This window comes from Eleginops maclovinus, chromosome 5 (genome assembly GCF_036324505.1).
Source record: "Eleginops maclovinus isolate JMC-PN-2008 ecotype Puerto Natales chromosome 5, JC_Emac_rtc_rv5, whole genome shotgun sequence".
Classification (NCBI taxonomy): Eukaryota; Metazoa; Chordata; class Actinopteri; order Perciformes; family Eleginopidae; genus Eleginops; species Eleginops maclovinus.
This window is the reverse complement of record NC_086353.1, coordinates 28563345-28584173: the sequence shown is the minus strand read 5'-3', so window position 1 is coordinate 28584173 and position 20829 is coordinate 28563345. Positions and strand designations below refer to the sequence as shown.

The following is a 20829-nucleotide window of genomic DNA, read 5'->3' as shown; positions in this document are numbered from 1 at the left end:
GAACAGAACCCATCTAACTTAAAGGAGCTGCAGCAGTTTTGCCAAGAAGAATGGAAACAATTGTTGTTAATGTCCGATATTCTTTTTCAACAGTGTGTCGGGACAGTTGAACGTCCGATACCACTTTTTTCAGATTTTTGTTTTCTGGAGAGAAGATTTCAACCACGTAACTGAGGCATTTTTTAACAAACTCCCCTTCCATGTATGGGTTTTTAGCTTGTGCGATGTTCCAGACAATTTCATATGATGCAAGTGTTACAGTCATCGAGTGCTTTTCTGCCTAACTTTTCAAGGTGTTTAACTTGTGCTTGCGAAGTTCAGCACCTTTTGGGAATTCCTGGCCGATGTTTAGCATGGTGTGAGGTGAAATAGCATTGAAGATTTGAAGCCTTGAAATGGGCTAATGATGTCTAGCATATAAGGCAAAATGGCTTGCTATTGCTTCGATAAAAAAAAAAATCAATTTTCCCACTCTACTTTCTTGTCTAGACAAGAAAGGGCTAAAATGCATAAAAGGGCCAGTTGGCAATTTTTGTTAATCATTTTATAAACATATGCCTGGAATGACAATTTTTTTGTGAAATGTAATTAGTATTTAAAACAAAACCGTGACTTGGGTTGGTTCAAACACTGATTCGCAACAGTTAAAAGATAAGATAAATCAAAAATGTATGCAAACACTTTGACGAACAGAAGCTCTGCTGACAGAGATGCACATTCTCTCTTATTTTTTCTTTTACCAGACCACTGGGTAATAAATGACCATCTTTTCTGTGTTGTTATGGGACTTCCCTGCAATGCTAAAGCTTCCCAGTGCATTTAAATGTAAGGCCAAGGGTTCCTGACATCATGTCAACATATGACGAGTTGGGAGTAAAAAGGCATCAGCAGTAGTGTTGTCACGATACCAACGTTTTTGTTTCCATATCGATACCAAGTCAAGAATTGCGATTTCAATACTTTTTCGACACTTTAATTAAAAAAGGGGAAACCATCTTAATTGTCATTATTGTGCTTTATTTCATACCTGGGAGAAAAAAATCAGTCAAACAAACTACTTATAGTAGGTTAATACATTATTCAAAAGTTTACAGTAACTTTGGATAATTAACGCAGGAGAAATAACTGGAGTGCTCTCTTTTCCCCTCTCCCTCTCCTGACAGCCAGTCGTATCCGTCTCATGCAGCTCATTGATCCAGTAATGAGTGAGTCGACAGTGAAGAATAAACAACTAGTTTAGCTTGTTCAAGATGTAGATAAGATAGTGAAGTATGTTAGGTCTTTAACTTGAAGTATGTCTTTTGCTCCGCGCACCGGTACCGTCACAACGGGCTGAGCTGCGGCGGTGATCATGTAGAGCTGCGTTTTTCCATCAGCAGCAAGGATGGATTACTGCACGGGGCTACCGGGCCCAGGCCCAGGGGCCCAAGGGCCAAGGGGGCTCTGAAGCCCAAGCCTCCGCGCTACCATTTCAATATTGTCTCAACAACATAATACAATTAAAGGGGCCATGAAGCCATAACATTGGTTACATTACATACATTATGTAATATATCTCAATAGGGCCCCTCGATCATATGCCACGGGTTGTGTAATTAATTCATCCATCATACGTTAAAGCCCCCCCCCCCCCCCCCCCAAATTAAATAGAATAGCATATACGTCATATAGTGCTCCTGAGCCACAGCTTATCAATGTTATTCATCCCTAATATCGGAAAAGGGCCCTTAAATCAGTTAGAATGGGGTAGGATATACCATAAAGCAGGGGTTCCCAACCGTTTGCAAGCTGGCCCCCCCTTTCGAAGGTTAGAATATTGTCAAGCCTTGATGACAATGCATGATTTCAAGCAGTTTTCTTATGAGTGATGTGATCTGTGTGATGTAGGGGTTTGGGCCCCTTGCATTGCGCCTGCTTATTTTTGACTTGTGTGCTTATGTGTGTTCTTTGACTTGTTGTAAATCCTCAAGATACACGTGAATAACATTCGACTGTGCTTTTAGTGCAACCCTTAACACCGCTGATTTGCGCGTGAGGGTTAGCGGGGTGCTTCTTTTTTGAGGGGGGGGCATCACAGGCCCAGGGGCCCAATGACTCTTAATCCGTCCCTGGTCAGCAGAGATGTAACCAAAATACTTCCAAATTTCGTTTCTTCGTCTTTTTTGTTAACAAGCCGAGACACATCGGCAATAGCACTCGCACTTGCAGCCATGTTCTCGTTTTGTCACATGATATGACAGCTGAAGCGAGCATGAGAGAGGGGAAGCACTGCAGGCACGGCTGCAGGGAGTGGAAGCAGAGCGCTGAACACACACAGGAAATACGGCTCTTATTAAAACAATGTCATTGTTAAAGTACCAATACTAATGAAATAGGGGAATCACTGCATTTTTAACTGCAGGGTATCACGATACCTTTTATAGCATCGGTGCACCGTGCAACACTAATCAGCAGTGCTGTGACTCTTTTTAAGTTTCACACCTAATGGGCCAGCGGAAAGTGCCACAGCTCTCCCAGCCCCCTCAGATCTCCAGCAGTAGTTTTAACTGTAGGCTCGGGTTTGCATATGTATGCTGTTGCAGTTTCGGTTGCTTCTATGTCGCATTGCTGGTAATAAACGTCCGTGGAAATATCAAGTGTTTAATAAAAGTCAAAAACAATGAACAGGATTTAACCTGGTAATAATAATGACTTATGTTTATTCCGTTTTGGATGTGTATGATTTTTGACTTCAGGGTTTAGAGCACTGATCTATCTCTTCTTCCGCTCTCTGCTGCAGACAGCCAAGCTGTGCGCTGTCAGACCGGACCATTACCCGTTCGTGTACAGGGGAGAAACTAGTGCCCCCTTGACACATAGACTGTTCCTGTGTTTTTTCCATGCTCAGTGCTTTCGCGACTGCGACTCGTTTTCTTCATTCAATGGAGGATGGCCCAACCAGTTCATTAGCATTACAATAGGTCCTGTTGTGTTCAAAATTTCTCTAGGAGTCAAGTCAAAGTCAAAGTCTACTTTATTGTCAAAATGTCTACATGTGTTATACATACAGAACATTGAAATACCGTGTCTTGCAGTCCCACAGTGCGAATATAAACATGAACATATAACATAAAAAAAATGAGATATGGGCCTAGAAAAAAAAGGGGGGGTAAGGGCCTACATAAAGGGGTATACAAAAAACTAAGTAATATATACATATATTGAGCACAATCAACACAATTTGACAGTAGTGCAAGTAGGTCTTTAGTGCAATTAATACTTAGTGCAAAGTACCTTTTCAGTAGCAGCGGAGAATAGAAAGTGACTGGTGCTGGATGAGGGACGGGTGTGTGAGGGAGGGGGATTAATGTCCTGGTACATTTCCATTGAGGCTGTGGGGAAAGGTGGGTGGGACGGAGGGTGGAGAGGTCAGGGGAGAGATGGGAGCGGGGGTAGAGGGAGATGAGAGAGGGGGAGAAAGAGAGAGGGACGGAGAGAGGGGGAGCGAGAGGGAGGAGAGAGAGACAGGGAGGGAGAGAGAAGATAGAGGGAGGGACGGAGGATAGAGAGAGAGAGAGAGAGAGAGAGAGAGAGAGAGAGAGAGAGAGAGAGAGAGAGAGAGAGGAGGAAGTTCAGCATACTGACCTCCTGGTGGAAGAAGCTGTTCCTCAGCCTGGTGGAGCTCGAGCAGAGGCTGCAGAACCTTCTCCCTGAAGGCAAGGAGTCCAAACCAAGTAGTAAGGTGATAATAAAGCTGATTTATTTTCAGTTGTGATAGGGATACACATTCTCAATATTGAGGTCTCTGGGTTTAGTGAGCCACATACTGCAAGCAGGTACTGTCTTTCATTTCCACCCAGAGCCTCGACATGTGACATCACACAATATTTATACTTTGTGAAAGAGAAAAGGAGCAGTCCCTTATGACATGTTAAATATATATTTTTGAGTGTGGTGCGTGTTTCTTGTTGGAGCACAGAAGAAGATGAAGAAGAATCGGAGGATGAAACCCTCTTTATTGTCACATACATGCACACAGCAGAGCACACACAGGGAAATTGGTCCTTTGCATTTAACCCATCCTAGTACTAGGAGCAGTGGGCAGCTACTGTGCAGCGCCCGGGGAGCAATGGGGAGGGGGGATAGGAGGTGTCCGGTGCCTTGCTCAAGGGCACCACAGCAGGGCCCAGGAGGTTTAACTGGGATCTTTCCAAGTAGCAGTCCACTTTCCATATTTCAAGTCTGTTTGGGGACTTAAACTGGCGACCCTACAATTCCCAGTCCAAGCCCCTACTGACTGAGCCACTGCTTGACTGCAGGCAGAGTCCTCGCTTCTTGGATCCATGGGTTCCGGGTCTGCATCCTGTTATCTAATCCTTCTCTACTCTTGCCATAACTGTCCTGTCATTTGTGAAGCACTCAGAGGCCTCTCTTTACTAACTTCTACTGTCCCTCTCTCGGGCCTCTCTGCCTTCTCTCACAAAGGAATGTGCAGTTAATATTTTCTGTGAACAGAGAAGCAAAATGCAGTTCCTATCTTGTGTTTTTCGCTCACCTTTAACTCTGTCATGAAGCTCACTTCTCTTCATAGTTTAAAACCCTCTTTGGTAGCATTTATACATAAACATGTCTTTATGAGCAAGAAATAATAATTCAATAATATATTTCAGTCCTCGTCAGCAACAGTTCTCCGCCCCCTGAGTGAGAAGCTGGTGAAAAGCTAAACGTAGAAAACTACTGTACTGTGTTAAACCACCACAACAAGATTCAATTTTTGAAAGAAGTAGATGCAGTTTACTGCATTCTGGTGCATTTTACTATGTTTTTAGATTGAAAATGATCTCCATCTTTCATTGTGTTTCCTTGGAGCTGGCAGGGTCTGCAGTTACTCACCGTAATTTCCGGACTATAAGCCGCTAGTTTTTGCACAAGCTTTGAACCCTGCGGTTTATAGTCCTGTGCGGCTTTTCTATGGATTTTTCATGATTTTTGTGATATCGTAAGAGGTTTTGTTTTGGTTTGTTCCGCTGTTGTACGGCACTACTTTGTCTGGCGGAAGGGCATGTGATCAGACACACAGTCACGGGGGAAAAGAGTGGTATGTTGGTCACATGTCCGTCCGCCAGGCAAAGTAGTGCCGTACGAATTAGCGCGAAAAAGAGACTTGATTAGCAAGAGCAAGACGAGTATTACAGGAGCAAAGGAAGCTTTCATTCACAAACCCTCATTATGGCAAACAAAAGAAATGCATATGATGCAGCTTTTAAATTAAAGGCAGTCGATTTGGCTCTCAATGAGGGAAATAGAGCTGCTGCACTTACCTTTGGTATAAACGAATCAATGGTGAGACGTTGGAGACGCCAGCGTGAAGAACTGACTCAGTCCAAAAAGACGAAAAAAGCTTTCAGATGTAGTTAAAGCAGATGGCCCAAACTTGAAGACTTTATTGAAGACTGGGTGAACACACAGAGAGCAAACGGGCGAGGTGTTTCAACTGTGCAGATCCGACTGAAAGCCAAAACAGTCGCCACCAAAATGAAAATAGAACATTTCAGAGGTGGACCATCCTGGTGTCACAGATTTATGAAACGAAAAGGACTGTCCATCAGGGCGCGGACGACTGTGTGTTAGCAACTCCCTCCCGACTACGCGGAAAAAATAACAAACTTCCGCAAATTCACACTTAGAAAGATAAACGAATATTCCATCGGACCGGACGAGATCATAAATAGCCTATGGATGAAGTGCCTTTGACGTTTGACCTGCCTCTCACTAGGACTGTTAACAAGCAAGGTGAATCTTGAAATCGTGAATCTTGTTTTTCAAAATGTTAATAAAAGGGATGTGTTGCCAAATAGCCATCTCTTTCCTGACAATCCCCTTTGTGCATATTCTCTTACATACAGTGGTATGCAAAAGTTTGGGCACCCCTTAGGAAAACCACTGCATCAGTTTGTCACTTGCTGAGCTTTTGAAGCAGCAACTTCATTTTAACATATGTTATACCTTATGGTAACAGAAACATCTCAGTAGTGAAATAACTTTTATTGGTCAAACAGAAACATGTTTATGTGCATTCAAACAAAAATAGGCATGTGCATAAATTTGGGCACCCCTAAGAAATAATTCCATTAATATTTAGTATTGCCTCCTTTTGCTGCAATAACGGCCTGTAGACGCCTCCTGTAGCCACAGACAAGTCCCTTAAGCCTGGCAGGTGGTATTTTGGCCCATTCTTCCACACAAAACGTCTCCAGTTCAGTCAGGTTTCTTGGCCTCCGTGCATGGACAGCCTTCTTCAAATAAATCCATACATTTTCAATGATGTTAAGGTCTGGGGACTGGGATGGCCATTCCAGAACATTGTACCTGTGCTTCTGCATGAATTCCTTGGTGGATTTTGATCGGTGCTTAGGATCATTGTCCTGCTGAAAAATCCAACCCCGGCGTAGCTTCAACTTTGTGACTGACTCTAGAACATTCTTGTCAAGAATCTCCTGGTACTGTAAGGAATTCATGTGGCCCTCAACTTTAACAAGTTTTCCAGTACCTGTGCTAGCCACACAGCCCCATAACATGATAGATCCTCCACCAAATTTTACAGTGGGCAACAAGTTCTTTTCATTGAATGCAGTGTGTTTTTTTCGCCATGCATACCTGTTCATGTTATGACCAAATAACTCAATCTTGGTCTCATCTGACCACAGTATTTTGTTCCAAAATGCTTCTGGCTTGTCCAGATGTGCTTTTGCATACCTCATGCGACTCTTCTTGTGATTAACACTCAGGAAAGGCTTTTTGCACATCACCCTTCCAATGAGCTCTTCCTGGTGCAAAGTACGCTGGATTGTGGAACGGTGAACAACTACACCATCAGCAGCCAGATGTTGTTGTAGTTCTCTGGAGGTGGTCTGTGGCTTCTCTGTGACCATTTTCACCATCCTTCGCCTGTGCCTTTCCCCTATTTTTGTCGGCCTACCACATCTTTCCTTCACACGGACTGTTCCTGTGGCCTTCCATTTCACAACTACGTTTCTGACTGTGGAGACAGACAGTTTAAACCTGTCAGATAATTTTTTGTACCCTTCTCCTAATTTATAATGTTGGATTATCTTAGCTTTCAGGTCAGTGGAGAGTTGTTTTGAGGTCCCCATCTTGCCACTCCCTAAGAAAGAACCTAGGCCAGGCACAGCCAGCTATTACCTATGTTAAATAGCCTTTTTCATGATTGGTTCCACCTGTCTTTGTAATTGAAGGTCTAATGAGCTAATCAAAGCAATTTTGTGCAGCAACCTGTCAGCTATAAATCCGTACAGGTGTTGAAATGAATGCTATTTATAAGGGTGCCCAAACTTTTGCACATCCCATTTTTTGCATTTTATTTTATTATAATAAAACTATGTAATGCTACCCTAAGAATTTTGGTCTGGAAAACACTAAAACGTCTACATCTTTGTAGGAAAACAAATGTTGTTGCTGTGATCTTCTATTATAAAGGAAAAGCAAATTGTCATGAAATCTCAGAGGGGTGCCCAAACTTTTGCATACCACTGTATGGTAATTAAACATTAAAACACCTACGGCTTTTAGTCCGGTGCGGATGTATGAACAAAACAGGATTTTCCCCTAATTTTAGCTTGTGCGGCTAATATTCAGGTGCGCCTTGTAGTCTAGAAAATACGGTACTACTGTTATGTTCTGGTGTAATACAGAGAGGACTGACACTTACAACATTTTTGGCACTTTATTCTCTATTTAATGAGAGCAAAAGATGAGGATTTAAAAAAAGTGAATTAGAAAAGAATGAGGTAACTTTGAGGCAACATATAGCCCTACATCAATGTCATGCAATAAAACATCTCATACAAGTTATGAGGAAACATAACATTTGTACCTAGGAATAAAGCTATCAAAAGCTGGATATTTTGACTGACTGTTGCTGAAGTCTGTCTGTCGTTGATCCGACTCTCAACATAGGCTTGTTAGGTGCGTGATGCGGCTGCGTTTAGGAAACCAGGAAAGCGCGGAGTGGATTTTGATTGATATTTCCCCCTATGATGAAGTGGAACGGATTTGATTGTGAAGCAATGGAAAGAACGCTGGACTAAAAGGCAGTCATGCACTAATATTTTTGATGGCAAACGTGGGGGGGTCCAAATAACTTTTTTTTTAAGGTGAGGGAGACGTCCCCCCCCCAAATTATATTGTGGCGACCCATTACAAAACCCATTACAAACATAACTATACAGTGTACATACAAAAAAGTTGTTTGCATTACAATTTCTCTCTGTGTTTTTAGGATACTACACCTGCGTTGAAGTGATTTTTACATTGCGAAGGCAGGTTGGTTTCTACTTGATGGGGGTTTATGCACCAACTCTGTTGATTGTCGTTTTGTCCTGGTTATCCTTCTGGATCAACCCTGATGCGTCAGCTGCAAGGGTGCCATTAGGTAAGTACAACAAATAACAATGTATATGCTGTATTTGCATCAATAAACATTTCAGCATTCAGAAATCACACTCACGGTATCAGCCATACAATTTCCCCTTTTCTTCATTATTTCAAATTGATATACATTCACGCAACAATGGAAAGGCACAAACATTTGAAAGGAAGCTAAGGATTACAGAACAATGTCAAACTACAGCCATGGTCAAAACGTTTGAGAGTTCCACAAATATTAATTTTTGCAAAGTCTCCTGCCTCAATTTTTACGATGGCAATTTGCATATACTTCATATTATTAAGAAGGGTTATTTGGTGAATTGCTATTAATTGCAAAGTCCCTATTTGCTAAGAAAATGAGCTTAATCCCCCCCAAAAAACCTTTACACTGCATTTCAGCCTTGCCACAAAAGGAAAATTGATATCATGTCAGTGATTCTCTCGTTAACACACTCTCATGTTGCGTTAGAATAACTGATTGGAAGTTTTAAAGGAGGGTGGAACTTGAAATCATTGTTCTTCCACTATTAACCATGGTAACCCGCAAGGAAACATGTGCAGTCATTGCTTTGCACAAAAGGGGCTTCACAGGCAAAATGATTGTTGCTAGTAAGATTGCACCTAAATCAACCATTTATTTGATAATCAAAAACTTCAAGGAGACAAGTTCAACTGCTTTGAAGAAGGCTTCAGGGCGCCCAAAAAAAAAGTCCATCTCCTAAAGTTAAATCTTGCTCAGGAATGGCAGCAGGCAGGTGCAAGTGCATCTGCCCGCACAGTGATGCAAAGACATTTGGAGGATGGCCTGGTCAAGAAAGGCAGCAAAGAAGTCACTTCTCTCCAGGAAAAACATCAGGGACAGACTGATACTCTGCAAAAGGTACAGGGATTTGACTGCTGAGGACTGGGGTGAAATCATTATTTCTGATGAATCCCCTTTCAGATTATTTGGGGCATCCCAACTCTGCCATCGCCGACCTCATCTCTAATAAGTATGACAGGGAGTACAGGGAACTGATGCAGGACTTCATCCTGTGGTGCCAAATGAACCACCTCCAGCTCAAAATGGTTGAATCCAAGGAGCTGGTGGTGGATTACAGACGGCGCCGACACTCTCTCCCGAAAGCAGGGAACATCTAGGGAGCTGACATCGAGATTGTGGAATCCTACAAATACCTGGGTGGTCATCTGAAGAATAAACTGGACTGGTCGGATAACTGCACTGATCTCTACAAGAAAGGTCAGAGCAGACTCTTTCTGCTGAGGAGACTGAGGTTTTTGGGGTGCAGGGGGCCCTCCTTCAGACCTTCTATGACTCTGTTGTGGCATCAGCCATCTTTCATGGTGTGGTTTGCTGGGGCAGCAGCATCTTGTCTGCTAACAGGAAAACACTATACATACTAGTTAAAAGGCAATCTCTGCCCTGGGGAACCCTCTGGACACTGTGGAGGTGGTGGGAGACAGGAGAATGGCAGCCAGGCTGTTCTCAATGTGTGACCATGTTTCCCACCTCTTGCAGGAAACCCTGTCTGCACTGTTTAGCTCATTCAGTGACAGGCTGCTTCACCCTCGTTGTCTCACAGAGAGATATCACAGGTCTTTCCTTCCAGCAGCAGTGAGACTGTGCAACTTGCATGGCCCCTGGTAGACCCCCACACTTACACAACTTCAGACAATGACACCACTGTTATGTAATTACACCAACATGCACTAATATACCAAAAGGTGTCTATGAAACCACTGTTGTGCAATTTCAACACGTTCTAACTCCAAAAACATCCTATATTGACGTTATGTCAGGATCCCTTGCCGTAACTTTCAGAAGCACTGCGAAGCCCTTTAGTGTCAATTTTCCACTTGCAAAGTAGTCTTCTAAATTGTTATATTTTTCTAAACCAGACAATTTTATTTACTCAACAATAAACCACAATTATCCTTGTTTTTATTTATTTCTTTGATTGTATACTGTCAGAGTTTATGCCGTCCGTGAGGATTGTAAGTGTTGCGAAAATGTTCGTTGTTTGAAGACCAAAAGTTGGTCGAAAGTAGACGAGGAAACTTCTAGTTTAAATCAAAGAGAATTTGTATATTGATTCTACTATTAGCTACATGCTAATCGAGGCTAATAAAACAACATCCGGTACTACCGGAAGTACATAAAACAACAACCTGTACTACCGGAAGTGCACACATGTGGTCCCTCGAAAAACAGTGAATTATCTCCAATGTTGCATCAGAATATATTGATTATCCTTACACAAGTCAGGAAACTGTATTTTTTTTTACTGGTTTCTTTTCATTTCAAAATAAGAGTACCTTTTAATACTATGTTTGATATTACCATTTTTTATTAACTAGACCACTGGGTCATTTTTAGACCATCTTTTTTGTGTTTCTGTGTGTTTTTTCTATCTATTTGGTGTCACAAATATCAAAACAATACAGTAATAAGCCTTATCAGCTGTAAATATCAACAGAAAGTCCTGGGTTCCGGCTGAACTGCCAAACGTCAGCATGGAATGCAACCAATTACAAGACAGGATTTCGAACAAGTCCACCCACACACCAAGAAGAACTACACACCTGCTAGCTATTTGTGTGTTTCAGGACATGTTTTAAGGAGGGAATATCTATTGGGAATTGTAGTTTTAAAATATATTTGTATATTTCTCATAATTAGAAGTTGCCAGTATTAAACTGTATATACCCCTGGTGGTTTAGGGGATGGGAAATGGATAAAACCAATGTATTTGATATTGGGGGAAAATTGCTTGTGTCCATATTGGACATAATTCATATACCCATATGGGAGCTAAGGTCAGAAGAGCTTTATTTAACAGATGGTCTTATTTCTGTGACACCTCCTTTTGTCAATCGATAAGCCTAGAAACATTCAAGGTTCATATTTTGTAGATATGGCAGTAGCCATCTATCATCTTCAGATCAACATGATGTTAAGATATTATTGATTTTGATAACTAGTTAAACAAAACCATAACGGTAGACCACAACCTTAAATACAGACGTTTATTTAAAGGATAAAACTCTTGTGATAAACTTCCATGACATTCCAGAAAAGGTGATGTACTGCACCTAAGTACTTATTTCAGTGTGATGCTACTTGGTACTTCTACTCCACCACAATTCAGAGTTTAATCGTGTATTTTTACTGTACTATATTTATTTTAGTTACTTTGCAGATTTAGATTATTGAAAATATCAACAACCCTTAAATAAAACTTTAGTTACACATGAGTAAAATTTAGGGAAGGTGATTATCTACCCACAAACAATTTAGCAATATACTTGATTGTGGGTGCTTGAGAAGACTAAACATTTATCTGCAGATCCTTATCAAGCATATTCATTACTCGTTATTCTCTAATGGTTCAATACAGACTGTTGGCTATTTTTCACATCCCTCTATCAAATGTGTGTACCTCCTCCATTAAACCATCATTCTGCACATTTCTTATACTATCTACATATATCTTATACAATTATAAGAAACATGTTTAATATCAGTTAAAATAAGTGCTTCAAGATATTTAACATTGCAGGAAAGTTGCCAAAACAACTTTGCAATATATTAGACTGTAAATACTTCACCTGGCTTAATATTTATCTGTAGAAACCAATACAGCGTTTTGCCTATTGAAAGGAAGACCGTTGTCAAGGGTGGGGGAAATAGGACCCGAGTGCAGCAACAAAGGGAGGTATGGGTCCAAACAAAAGGCAAGCTGTATTCCAAAAAGCTGTTTAACAAAAATACAAAGTTTGTGAAATCCAGGACATGAAATACACCTGACTTGACACATGAAGAACGACAACAAACTGATAAAGAACACAAGGGAAAGCAGAATTAAATACAAAGACCCTAATCACAACACAAGCCACAGCTGGGGAGGGGAGGAAGAAACACGAGGGCAACAGGTGACAACAATGAAACAATCAGACACAAGGAAAACCAAAAGACAGGAAGTAAAACTACACATGAGACAACGGAGGGAAAACATTTCAAAATAAAACAGGAAAAACAGACACAAAACAAGGATCATGACAACCGTAACTTAAAATATTATTTATTGTTGAAATAAAGTCTAATTAGTAGGATTGCCCTCAACTAAATATTTTCCTCATCAAATAATAGTCGTCAATTCAGGCGATTGGTCGACGAATCATCTCACGTATATGATGTATTATGATTTATGAAAAAAATTAATCATAATACATTTTTTGTTCTTTTTCCAAAATGGTTTCAGTTTCAAAGGCTGATAAATAACCTATCATAACAGGATGGTACGTTGTGTTTCACATGAAATATATAATACAACTGTAATAATTAACCGTTGAAATATAAATTAAATTGTAGATGCAGAAAGCGCATGAGAGTCACAGCGCTCCGCACGGACGGAGAAGTCCGCCAGTCAGCGGTACAAACAGCAGAAGCTCCGGGAAGGATTCTTAATGTGTGCGTGAACAAGCAGCGAGCACACACGCTGAGCATTTGGTTCTAGTTTCTATAATTCATATCTGAACATAATACATACTACACAGGAAATGGATACAGCGACAAAATCCCTCCCCACATTACGCCCTGATCATGAAATAAAAGCTTGAATTGATCATTTTCTGAGCTCAGAATGATTATATATTAGAGGTTTATATATGTTGATAAAAAGCTAGGCTACTGCCTGACTCACTGCTGCTGCTTTCCTCCGAGTCTGAGAAAGGAACACGTTGGGATAATAAAGCTCCGTGTTTTGATATGATGGCGCGTCGATACGGAGGAACCTTTTTTCCAGCGGAGTTTACATGTCACCTTTTGGGGCTCGTCCCTTTACATCATAGTTCACTAACAGGCGGACCACGGTCCAGGTCCGGACCCTGACGCCAACCTATACGGATCCGGACCTATAATCAATACATGAATAAGGGATTTTAATTGTGACGGGGCAATTCCATTTTACCCCGCGCTGACAGGGGGCAAAAGAGACGAGTGAGCGATACAGGGAGAAAAACACAAGAAGAAGAGACAAGTTAGCGGGAGACAGAGAGAGAGAAGACGGAGAGAGGAGTGAGGGGAGAGACGAGTTAGCGGGAGAGAGAAGACAGAGAGAAGATTGAGGGGAGAGACGAGTTAGCGGGAGAGAGAAGACGGAGAGAAGAGTGAGGGGAGAGACGAGTTAGCGGGAGAGATAGAGAGAGAAGACGGAGAGAAGAGTGAGGGGAGAGACGAGTTAGCGGGAGACAGAGAGAGAAAACGGACAGAAGAGTGAGGGGAGAGACGAGTTAGCGGGAGACAGAGAGAGAAGGCGCTGGAGTGGAGCACCAATGAGCACCTTCACATGTGTATGAGAATGGTCCTGACACCATGTCACAGGCTAGAGCTCAGTTCTCTCACTGAACTAAAGACAGTCAGTGAGGGAGTGGAATATAAGAGGGACAGAAAGACAAACCTTAAAACAATTGTTATGATGTGTTCGGACTGATATGTTCTATAATTGGCTGAAACTGTTAAGATTTGAAACGGTTAACAGAAAAAGGGAAACTCAAGCTGCTGCTGCAATTTATTAAATTTTTCTAAAAATAAGCACTTTTAAGATGCACACATTTTAAAAAGCTATTTTATTTATTTTTCAATATACAGTGCTCAGCGTAAATGAGTACACCCCCCTTTGAATGTTAATGAACACAAAAACAAGTTTCAAAATGGTAACAAGACTAAGTTTAATATAACATCTGTTTAACTTATAACATGAAGGTAAGGTTAATAAAATAACTTAGATTATATATTTTTCAGTTTTACTCAAATAAGGGTGATGCAAAAATGATTACACCCCACAACAAAAAATACTACATGTAGTACTTTGTTTGGCCTCCATGATTTTCAATGAGAGCACCTAGTCTTCTAGGCATGGAATGAACAAGTTGGAAACGTTTTGCTACATCAATCTTTTCCATTCTTCAATAATGACATCTTTTAGAGACCGGATGCTGGATGGAGAGTGATGCTCAACTTGTCTCTTCAGAATTCCCCATAGGTATTCAATTAGGTTCAGATCCGGAGACATACTTGGCCACTGAATCACTTTCACCCTGTTCTTCTTCAGAAATCCAACAGTGGCCTTAGATGTGTGTTTAGGATCATTGTCATGTTGGAAAAGTGTACGACGACCAAGGGCACGGAGTGATGGTAGCATCTTCTCTTTCAGTATAGAGCAGTACATCTGTGAATTCCTGATGCCATCAATGAAACGCAGCTCCCCGACACCAGCAGCACTCATGCAACCCCACATAAGGACACTGCCACCCCCTTGTTTCACTGTAGGCACCATGCATGTTTCTTTGTATTCCTCACCTTTGCGACGCCATACAGTTTTGAAGCCATCAGTTCCAAAAACATTTATCTTGGTCTCATCCTGGGCTTTAGGAGGGGCTTCCTTCGTGGACGGCACCCATGCATGCCATTCCTCTGCAGTGTACGCCGTATTGTGTCACGGGAAATAGTCACCCCAGTTCGGCTTTATACTTCCTTAGATAACTGCAGTGAACTTGCATACCGATTTTCTTCCACCCATCTCATCAGAAGACGCTCCTGTTGAGGTGTTAACTTCTGTAGACGACCTGGACGTCTCTGTGAGATGGTTGCAGTTCCATCTTTTTAAAGTGTTTGTACCACTTTTGCTACAGTATTCTGGCGGATAAGTAAAGCTTTGTTGATCTTCTTGTAGCCTTCACCTTTGCAGTTTAAAGTTTAAAGAAATGATTTTCTTTCTCTTCCATGTGGGGCCATTGCTAACAACATGAAATGGGAAGGGGTTTTCTTTAAGTAACACCCTATTATAGTCAGCTGTCTGCTGGACAGCTGTGTAATTAATAATTAGACTCACCTGCATTGATTATTGTTAAACTAAACATATGTAGTCTAAAACGTAGCTTTGCTCCAGAGACTTTCAGTGGGGTGTACTCATTTTTGCATCGCCCTTATTTGAGTAAAACTGAAATGTATAATCTACGTTATATTATTAATCTTACTTTCATGTTATAAGTTAAACAGATGTTATATTAAACTTAGTCTTGTCAACATTTTAGAAAATGTTTTTGTGTTCATTGAGATAATGTTTAAAATGTTACTTTTCGACGGGGGTGTACTCATTTATGCTGAGCACTGTAGATTCATAACTCCCCTTTTGTTCTTCCATTTGGAATATAGTTTCCTCCAGGACCCCTCTGGCGTGCAGAAACTCCCTTATCTCCTCCATTCCGTACTGCATTATGAGAGTCTCTCACTGAAATTGGTCCACTACAGTTACCCGTACTTCTGAGTATTTTCTCAGAATATTCAAAAATATATATATATTTTTGTTTCACTACGCCAAAGAATATTTTCATGTGGCCCTAATCCTTTTCCTTACTGATCCGACTTTCGATCCTGACAAACGGCAAAAAAGTCAGACACTATAAATGAAACCAATGAATAAATAAAAACATATTAAAAAGGATAATTGTGGCTTATTGTTGAGTAAATAACAGAGTGTGGTTCAGAAACAAGTAATATATTTGAATGAAAAAACTATTGCAAAAAAGTCCCACATTATACAATAAAAATAAAGAAGAAAAAACAATAATTGTGGCTTGATATTGAGTAATAAAAAAGGCGATGAACTCTGTGAGAACGGGTTGGCAGAGAGCATTTCTCTGCAATCTCAAGTGGTGTTATTACTGATGCTTAGGGAGCTCTATAGAAGTATATGGGACTACCCTGCAAGTTGGTAAATCGGCGCTAAAGGGCTTCCCAGTGCGTTTCAAATTACCGCCAAGGGATCCTGACATAACGCCAATTAGGATGAGTTGGGAGTGAAAACGTATTGGCAATTTTTAAATTAGTAGAATCTGCTTTGAATGTAAATTTTAGAGATGAATTACATTTGTAGGATTATTGAGGACTTCCGGTTGGCGGAGGAGATGGCTGCGTAAAAATTCTCTCCAATAGCTAGCTTAAAACTAACTCCCTGTAGTTCATAATAACACCTGACAATACAGTTTGATGACTGGGGGGGTTGTAACTAGAAGTAGGGAAAGACGAGACCAAAATAAAGGACATAATTCAACAACAATGGATCAGAACAACGACGACCAACAGGAGCAGCTTGCCCAAGCTAACTTGCCAACCTTGACAATGCGCTTGGGGCTTGACACAATTAACAGAGAAATACGCAACCTCAAATCTGAAATAAAAAAATCTGAAATCAACGAGCTAAAGCAAGAAATGTACTGACAACTATCTGCTAACACTAAAACTACACAAGCACAAGGATCCCAAATCTCCGAAGCAGAGGGCCGCATAGCGGAAATGGAGAAGTAGAATATGGAGGTGAATGATGCGCTCTGTAAGTCTCAGACAACAGGGAGGAATAGGAGAAATAATATTCGTATTTTCAGAATACCCGAAGATAAAGAGGGAGATTCTGCTCCCAAATACATACAACTGCTCACAACGGAGCTCTCGCTGCCACTGATGTCAACATATAACAGAGGTGGTTCAGAAACGTAAGGCATGGAATCAAGAACCTTTTGAATGAGAGAGGGACCCGCTTCCAAACGTCCCTCACTAAAATGCGAATCTACTGGGACACCGGACGAAAACTCTATGCATCTGCACAAGAAGCAACATGTGAACTGAGGAAACGGGGATCTCCGTGGGGCCACCCGGACACTAAGGACCACGAAGCAACGATGGAGCGGCTGCATTAGGGGCTGCCATGGCAACGCCTTGGAGAGAGAAGAGGAGACGGGACATCTTGGCGTGCAAAGGAAAAGCTACAGGAGTTTGAGCGGATTACTTCAGAATAACCTGCAATTCTCCACAGAGGAATTTTTCAAACTGTTTATTTTAATTTTGTTTTTTGATCACCAAGAGTCTGCCTTCAAGGTAAAGTCCTGAGTATATTGACTTCTACCTCATCAGAATTATACAGTCTTCTGTCAGACAAGTTTTTGTTTAAGAAGAACTATAAGTTGGACAAGTAGGTATGTGTGAAATATTGATTCCCACCACTGCTGAGGGGCCCTCATAGCCTGGTCTTCGTACTACGTTTCATTTGTACATAGAGTCTGGAAACTCAAACTTTTCCCGAACCGCGTGGGGAGGAGGGCCACAACATCATAAATCACAATACATCTCTTATTTAGAAATTAAAGGGCATAATGAAAGAAATGGGACTAATAGATGTTTTGCGGGAGATGAACCCAAAAAGGAGAGATTACACACATTACTCCTCCCCACACTTAGTTTATTCAAGAATAGATTACTTGCTGATGTATAACAGAGACAGACATAGAATTACAAACTGTGACATTGGTATAATGGATCTGGCAGTCCATAGCCCTGTGTATATAACTTTGGATTTAAACAATAGAAAGAGAAACACCCTATGGAGACTGAACTCAAGTATCCTAAGTGAAAAAATCAAGGTGGAGCTGAAAAATGAAAATGAATTATTCCTGACAGAAAATGACAATAGTGAGGTGGACCCGACTGTGCTGTGGGACGTTGCAAGGCAGTAATGTATGGGAAAATGATCAAAATCTGTCGTTTTTAAGAAGGCAAAACAGGAGAGGCCCAGGAACCTGGGAAGTGAGTATAAACAGTTAGAAACAAAGCATAGAGAATCAGGTGACCCCAATATAAAACATGAACTTAAGATAACAAAGAATTAAATCAATGAAATACACGCACAAGAAGTACGTAAAAATTGCACACAAATTGTTATTGCACAACTAGTCAGTAGTTTTTTTATGTATGAGGGGTCTACCGGGGGCCATGCAGGTTGTAAAGTCTGACGGTTGCAGGAAGGAAGGACCTGCGGTATCTCTCCGTGAGACACCCCGGGTGCAGCAGCCTGTCACTGAAGGAGCTGCACAGTGTGGACAGGGTGTCCTGGGGGGGGTGGGACACATTGTTCAGCAGGGAAGACAGCTTGGCTGCCATTCTCCTGTCTCCCACCACTTCCACAGTGTCCAGAGGACTCCCCAGGACAGAGCTGGCCTTCTTTATTAGTCTGTTCAGTTGCTTCCTGTCAACAGCTGTGATGCTGCTGCCGCAGCAGACCACACCATAAAGGATGGCTGATGCCACCACAGAGTCATAGAAGGTCTGAAGGAGGGCCCCCAAAAGACCTCACTCTCCTCAGCAGAAAGAGCCTGCTCTGTCCTTTCTTGTAGAGAGCAGCAGAGTTGTAAGACCAGTCCAGTTTATTGTTAAGATGAACACCCAGGTATTTGTAGGATTTCACAATCTCTATGTCCACTCCCTGGATATTCACTGGTGTGGGGGGAGTCTTGGCGCCGTCTGAAATCCACCACCAGCTCCTTGATCTTTCCTGCGTTGAGCTGGAGGTGGTTCCTCTGGCACCAGAGGATGAAGTCCTGCCTCAGTTCTCTGTACTTCTTGTCGTCCTCGTTGGATATGAGGCCGACGATGGCGGGGGCAGGTGGTCGTGTTGTGTGTGAAGTCTGTAGTGTAGAGGGTGAAGAGAAGCGGTGCTCCACCCCCGAGAGCGGCAGCTTGTCTCCCAGGAGCAGGGATGAATGATGTTGAAGGTACTGGAGGAATCAAAGAACATGATCCTCACAGTGCCCCCAGCCTTCTCCAGGTGGGAGAGGGACCTCTGCAGCAGGTAGATGACAGCGTCATCCACCCCGATGTCAGGCTGGTAGGCGAACTGCAGTGGGTCCGTCGATGGTCTCAAAATGGGCCAAAGGTGTCCAAGGACCAGCCTCTCCAGGGTCTTCATCAGCTGCGATGTTAGCGCCACCGGCCGGTAGCTGTTGCAGTCCTTGGGGTTGGGGTTCTTTGGCACGGGTACCACACAGGACGTCTTCCACAGTAGTGGTACCCTCCCTTGCTTCAGGCTCAGGTTGAACAGAAACTCCACATTCCCACACAGCTGGTCTGCGCAGGATCAATCTCAATAATACCAAAATAAAGTAAAGATAGTGTAGACTGTTCCAACTATAGGCCAATTAGCGTTCTGAATCAGGATTATAAATTATTCATATCAATCATAGCCAAAAGAATAGAGAACACTCTACCAGAAATTATGAACACAGACCAACAGGGTTCATAATGCAAAGGCAGACACGGGATAGCATCAGGAGAACACTGCACATTGTAAGACATATAAAATTGAAAAAGAAGGAATCAATATTGGTAGGGATAGATGCAGAAAAGGCGTTTGACTCTGTCAGAGGGGAATTTTTATATAAAGTATTGGAAAGATTTGGATTCCACAAAACTATAATCAGGACCATTCAGATGCCAAACCGAAAGCAAGGATAAAGGTTAATGGGGACCTATCACATTTGTTCATACAACAAAGGGGTTGTTGTCAAGGAGGTCCGGCAAGCCAATTACTCTGCGATTTTCATAGAACAACTAAGCCAGTGGATCAGACTGAATTATGACATTAAAGGTGTGAACAGAAAATATCCTTATTTGAGGACAACGTTTTGATATATCTGTCCCAACCAGAGCAATCATTCCCTGAGCTGATAAAGAGTCTGGAGCTAAAGAACATACAACAATCATAGAACAATGCGTGTTGAGGGTATTTGTAGAAGCTTACAATTCAGACCTATGTAAAAGGATCATAGCAAATCTATATAATGGGCTACAACATTTGAAATTGACAGATACATTCTATATCATAAAAAAGTGGGAACGAGAAGCAAATTCCACTATTATGAAGAATGGGGACAAATATGTATACAACAATGGAGAACAACTAATTCCCAGACCTGGAGGGAGTTCGAATGGTCAGGTTCTTCATCATGCCTGCCAAAAGAAGTATAGGGAAACTGGGGCTGACTGCTGGAGGAAATGCGGTAACATCAATGCTAACCACTTCCATTTGTTTTGGGAATGTCCCTCAGTAATCCCCCTTTGGACTAGGGCCCACAAGTATATGGTAAAAATACTTCAAATAAAGGTACCATTTAAATTTGTACTTGGGAAAAATAGACTTCGATATAGGGGTTAACGACAATAAGTACATTTTTAACATTTTAAGGGTGGCAACCAAAAAATCAATAACAAGGCAATGGATGAGCCAGGAGATTCCGACGGACGGAGAGTGGATGGACATGATTCGTGAGATATATGTAATGGAAAAGTTGACATATGCACTGAGATTACAGAGTGAAAGGTTTGAGAAGAGGTGGATGGGATGGCAGGATTTGATGAGGCCCACAAGACCAGACTTTATTTAGCTGGTAATAGAAGGACTGCTGTATAACTGTCAAAGAGCTCTTGCCTGCGAGCAAGAGATAAACACCCCTGCTGTCATGTTTTTTCTTTGTTTAACTTTTTATTGTTTTTGTGCTCCCCTTTTATCTAAT

At 41.7% G+C, this 20829-nt stretch overlaps 1 protein-coding gene across 2 annotated transcripts in view; it reads left to right on the top strand.

Moving 5' to 3' along the window:
* The window catches only part of LOC134864788 (glycine receptor subunit beta-like), a 151915-nt gene that overhangs the window by 118343 nt on the left and 12743 nt on the right, over positions 1-20829 (top strand). For both annotated transcript variants that reach the window (XM_063884031.1, XM_063884032.1), the window contains exon 8: positions 8279-8431. In XM_063884031.1, coding sequence (XP_063740101.1) covers positions 8279-8431 — 153 coding nt within the window. The remainder of the gene's footprint in view (positions 1-8278; positions 8432-20829) is intronic.